General features: G+C 43.2%; 1 protein-coding gene across 2 annotated transcripts in view; it reads right to left on the bottom strand.

Annotated features, from left to right (window-relative positions):
- Positions 1 to 4298, bottom strand: part of EPSTI1 (epithelial stromal interaction 1) — a 110137-nt gene extending 105839 nt beyond the window's left edge. The window contains exon 1 of one of the 2 annotated variants that reach the window (XM_070407459.1): positions 4046 to 4298. In XM_070407459.1, coding sequence (XP_070263560.1) covers positions 4046 to 4215 — 170 coding nt within the window. In that variant the 5' untranslated portion in view covers positions 4216 to 4298. The remainder of the gene's footprint in view (positions 1 to 4045) is intronic. The other variant, XM_070407458.1, reaches the window with a different exon arrangement.
- Between the last annotated feature and the right edge of the window lie 1702 nt (positions 4299 to 6000).

Here is a 6000-nt window from a genome sequence, read left to right on the forward strand (position 1 = left end):
GGTGTAATGCAGCGGTTCTCAACCTGTGGGTCGCGACCCCTTTGGGGGTTGAACGACCCTTTCACAGGGGTTGCCTAGGACCATCGGAAAACACGTATATAATTACATATTGTTTTTGTGATTAATCACTATGCTTTAATTATGTTCAATTTGTAACAATGAAAATACGTCTTGCATATCAGATATTTACATTACGATTCATAACAGTAGCAAAATTACAGTTATGAAGTAGCAACAAAAATAATTTTATGGTTGGGGGTCACCACAACATGAGGAACTGTATTAAAGGGTCGCGGCATTAGGAAGGTTGAGAACCACCGGTGTAATGGATCCAAAAGGGTGGCGGCAGAGGCTGTCAATTGGCTATGTCCTTCACAGTAAGTCCTTTTGATGGGGACCTGCATAGCAAGCTTCCCTGGATGTCACAGAAGCTACTTAAACTCCTGTTGTTAATAAAAATAAATAAATATTTAGTCTTTGTTCCTGGTTTCTGGCATAGAGCTCCTAAAATCATTGGAATTACAAATGATAAAAGTGTGGACGAAAGGGGCCACATGCTAACCTGACAGGCTCATGGAAGGCCTGCATGGCGGTCTTGCAAACTCAGAGCCCTAAAGTAACCACAAAGGGTGGTCTGAAATTAAGCTTTACTCAAAGCAGTTATGGTGAGTAGTAACATCCTAGGCCGGGATCTTCACTGACAAGGTCAACCTTTACCTTAACTGAGCCTATCTGTCTTTTTGTATCTAAAATAACATACCCTTGAAATGTCTGGGTAACTTGTAACTTCCCTTTTGCTGGACCTCTTGGGGCACAACCTAATGTGCCTGGACTCCAGGACAGATACCACAAATTCCTTCATTGTTATCATGTTAATTGTTCCTGCACCCACCTAAGTATGTGTCTATCATTTTACTTTTTATCCAATCCCAGGGGTTCCCCCCATGCCCCCTACCCCCACCCCCACTTTGCTTTCTTTCGCCTCTCTAGTCTATCACCAATGGATTTCATGTAACCCACCTACATCCTTCCTTTGATTGCAATGTATAAATATAGATGTAACCTGTCATTCTCTGGAGCATTATCTCAATGTTTTGCTTCCTAGCAATTGTCAACAGATTGACTCAAATACACTCACAAAAATTATTTACGGGTTTGAATGGTTTTTTTTTTACGTTAACAAAAGCCTGGATTATATGCTAAAGAAATAGATGACTCCTGGTGGGGGCCTCTAGATAGCTTCAGGATGGGAGCTGTTTGCCAGAAAAACCAAACGTGATTTAACGGTTAGAAGTTCCAGGTCCACTCCCCACCCCACCTCCACCCCTGGGGCATTGAGCTCAATCACACTATCCAGTGATATAATCAATCAATCATGCTGCAGTGGAGCCTGAATAAAAATTCTTGAATGAAAAATGAGGCTTGGGGAGCTTGAACACACAAGGTGCTAGGAGGGTGACCCACACCGAGAAGGTATAGAAGCTGTACATATATTTGCCCCATGAATCTCTTCCATTTGACTGTTCCTGAATTATATGCTTTATAATAAAACTGTAATCATAAATATTGTAGTTTCCATGATTTCTGTAATTCATTCTAGTGAATTATTGAACCTAGAGGTAGAGAAAAGTGATGAGAACCCCAAATTTGTAGTCAGCTGGGAAGAAATGTTGGTAGCCTGGGGACCCCATTTGTGGCTTGCTCCTAAAGTAGGGGCAGACTTAGGACAGTAAACCCTTAATTTGTGGCATCTGTTCTAACCCTGAGTAGTTAGAGTCAGGATTGAATTGAATTGTAGTTATTTGTTGTTGGAATGACATATTTGTAAGAAGAAGAAAAAAACCACACAACTCCTAATTATACTGTGGACTTGCCACTGAAACATCACCTCCTGCTCCCAAGTCTAGCTCAGGCCCTGGATTTCCTTTATAACACATGTAAAGAATTATTCATGTAATTATCTGAAAAGTGTCTGCCCCAACAGTTAGACTGTAAGCTTCTTAGTGCCTGTCTTTTGCTGAGTAGTTATCTGTCCCTATATTTTTAATTAAATATCCAGAGTTAGAAATCCTCTCTTATTATAGGGTTGCCGTGAGGACTGAAAGAGTTAATATATGCCATGCACTTTCACATACTAAGCACAACATGTGTTTGCTATTAATACTGCTCATCTCTAACTCTCTACAGTTCTTAAACTCCTGTAGTATAAAGCAGGCTACAAATATGTTAAGGTAAACTGAATTTGTACATACATGTGTTAAAGTTAACTGTTTAGTAAAATTCCAAAGTATGGGTTCATTTTCAGTATGTCTTTCCTTCCAACAGCATCAAAAGGCCACTTCCAGGTGTAGTTCAAGTATCCGAATGAAGTGAACCTGCCTATGTTATGATCACAGGCAAGAGCCTATTGCTGAGAATTGGGTAAAGCAAGGTAAAAATCCCTTCCAGAAAAACCCAGGCCTTAGTCTTATACTTATGTAGCTATGAATAAGTGAGTAAGATGTTCACAAAGAAGCAAACTACTGAAAGGAAGGGTAAAAAATTATTTTGGATTAGAAGTTTGTGGGAACTTTTTCCTCTTTAGTTCTGTGTAGATAGCTTGTTATATTTAAAGACAAGATAAAATTACCAACTAAAAATAAGTGGGAAAGCCAGTGTGAATTAGTAAATATACTTGCAACTATTTAAATCCAAATACAGTCAAGAACTCAGCCTTGCCTTGGAGTCTACTAGTAACGGTCCTCAGGAATCATTTTAAGAGACTACCTTAAAATCTATTTATTTATATTTATATGTGAGTAGGTGGGTGTTTCAAGTCAGTATGCTTTTACAAGGCACAAACACTGCACCTCAGGATAAGAGCATAGCACTTGGTCGATAAACATGTTCAATGAATATAAGGCCATCAGCACCCAATATTTTACTGGATATTTATTTGTTTTGTACCTAAGTAGATGATTTTTAATAGAAAACAAAGCATGTAGAGGGTGTTTACCATCAACCTGAAACTAAATGCCCATGACCTCTGGTACATTAAATGCTACAGCTTAAGGAGATGTAGGTTACTTGAAATTAATGAGCTTCTATTTGAGGAGAAAAATGTAGCAATCTCGCATTGAAACCACCTAGCTCATCTACCTCAACTAAGGTTAACCCTAAACTGAATAATATTAAAAGCCTGGTACTTATGAATTCTCCCTAAAGTTAAGGGATGAAAGAAAATCTGCGTATTGGTCATAAGGTTATATATTGTTCCTTAGCAACCAGCATTTGTCTTTCATGTGACTGGAAGTTGATGAAAAGAGGGAACTAGGAATGAAGCCATTCAGACAATTCCAATTCACAGAGGCAGCACTTCAAAAGCAATAATGTCTTTACAAATCATACTGTTGAGTTACAGAAGCTCATTTTATTGGGCAGAAAGAGAGAACCGCTGACACTTTGCATAACAAATGTTTCCAGGATACCAACTGTAGTCCCTGAACCAAAGATCAAGAGTAAATATGAAGAGCACTTGTCAATGTCAGGGACAGGAACTGCACTCACTTCCGCACTCTCTCCCTCAACTCCTCTGGTCCTACGTGGCTAGTTTATCTGCGAGTTTCCTTGGGAGGCAGCATTGGGAGCAACCCCTGGCGCGTGCCCCCTTCTCCCTGACCTTGCAGCTGATGTGGAGACAGCATTTAGGGCACCGATGTTTGATACAGTAAGACATTTTTTTCTAACGAGTATCTACCTGGAAATTAGGAAGAAGCCAAGGCAGTTTTTCCACGCCCAGTATTTCAATCCTGGAGCCAGTCACCAGAATCAGGAGACTGTTGGTCTTGAAAGGAATAGGGGCTCAGATAAATATGTAAAGAACTCACACATTCCATTTACATGTGCTTTTGTTTAGGCAAATGAACTTCCTTTCTCTCAAAAACCCTGTTATTGGGCCCCTGTGGTTTCAAACTGTACTGATGAAGAAGGTAGGTGTCTGCGGTGGGTAAGTTTGGGGTCAGGCTCCTGCCCTCTCCGCCCCTCCAAGGGGTGTTGTAAAACTTACAGCCTCTGGTCCGCCTGCCCCGGTCCGTCCCGCGAAGGGGTCTCCGGAGGAGTCGCCTCCAAAACCTGCCGCGGGCCTGGCAGCGGGTCCGGCTCCCGACGCCGCACAGAGGGGTCCCGGGCCGGGCGGGAGGCGGGGGAGGTGCCCAACGCCCTGCTGTGGGTGTACATGGCTCCGTCCGCGGCCGGCCCCGCTGCAGGAGACGCTAAGCGAGTCTCGAGATGCGATTCCGAAGAGCAGGGGCAGCGGTTTTAACAGCTGAGTTTCGATTTCTTGCTACCAGCTGCAAACTGCGCCCGCCCCGGGGATTTCCTTCCCAATTCGTGCTCCAGTCTGGCACCCCCAACCTTACTTATCACAGGTACCAGCTCTGGCCGCGCCCGCCCCGGTGCTGACTTGAGCTGACTTGGCCTCTACAGGGGAGCCTGGTTAAAGTCTCACAACCAACCTGAGAGGATAATAAAGGTAACTCTTCTGTGAGTGAGTAGCCGCAAGGTGGCTAGAATCCTGAGAGGTACTTGAGGGACTGTTGAACAGGTAACCCTAATTTGAGGTTACTGCTGGGTATTTGAGACTGCAGACCTTCAGATGCCGGAGATTAGGTCAATATTTACAATCATCTAAGCAAAGATTTGCCTGTATCAGTGATGGCTGCTCTTTGGTTGTTGTGCAAGTACTTGGAAGTTAAAGGAAATGGAAACTGAAATCAAAAGCAGAGAAAACACACAACGGGAGAAGCAAGCTGAGGGGTAGGCAGAGATGATTCTCCAGGCAAGCTTGCTAAGTAATTGATTAGACATCAATAAATGTTGATTCGCTACCTGCTCTGTGCAAGACATTGTGCAGTGATTCAACTACGGTGTGGGGATTTTTTAAAATATGGATTTGCAAGATTCTGCACCTGTAGACATTGAGGCATTTTTACAAAGCTCTCAGAGAATTCTGATGTGTGCTGGATTGATCACCCTGGTCATAAAGCTGGCTATACACAGATGAGAGGAGGCTCTTCCCTCACATAACCTGTATTCTAGGGGACAGGTAAACAGAAGCTAATGCCACCAGGGAACAGTGAAATAACAAGAGGATGTGGTGAAGCTAGTGAGTGCTCAGGGAGACTGGGGATTAGCCTGAGTAATTCAAGAAAAATGGACATTTGAGAATGAGCCATGAAAGACATAGGAGTTCACCAGGAAGGAGACACAGTGGCAGAGGTTTGTGGCTTAAAATGGCAGGATGTACACCTAACTCCACGTGAGTAGGGTAGCTGGAGCACCCAGCCCAGCCTGCAAGCCATTCAGGAGCTGGATTGCCTTGTTATATGATGGTGCTTAGAATAGAAATACATGTTTGACAGCTGGTGACAGAATGAAATTAAAGCACAGGCAGGGTAAATGCATGGGTAGAACAGGAGGACGGAAGGTAGTGGCAAGGAACAGGGGGCAGGGTTGGGGGGGGGGGTGTAGGAAGGAAGGAAGGAAGGAAGGAAGGAAGGAAGGAAGGAAGGAAGTCCAAGGTTTGCATGGCACCTAAGGCATTAGAGCTCTATCAAGTAGGCCGGGGGTTCTCAAACTTTTACAAGCATCAGAACCACCTGGAGGGTGTGTTGTAAGAGACTTCTGGGCCCTAACCCTTGAGTTTTTGATTCAATAGGTTTGGGATGAGGCCCAAGGATTTGCATTTCTAACAAGATTCCAGGGGATGCTGCTGGTGCCGGGACTGCCTTTAAGACCACTGCTATAGGCACTGTGGAAGACAGGGAAGGTTTTCAATGGGGCAGTTATGTAATAATATCTATCTGCTAGCAATGTAAAAGGGAGAATGAAACTAAAACTGAAATCTGGGAGATAAGAGCCCAGTTATTATAATCTAGGTAATAAAAATTCAGGTCTGAGCTAAGGGAAATAGAAAGAAGGGGGCAAAATAAAGACATCCCCAGTGAAAAATTAACACAATTA

Source organism: Myotis yumanensis, unplaced genomic scaffold, assembly GCF_028538775.1.
Source record: "Myotis yumanensis isolate MYYU_CA2020_CCGP unplaced genomic scaffold, mMyoYum1.0.hap1 SCAF_3, whole genome shotgun sequence".
Classification (NCBI taxonomy): Eukaryota; Metazoa; Chordata; class Mammalia; order Chiroptera; family Vespertilionidae; genus Myotis; species Myotis yumanensis.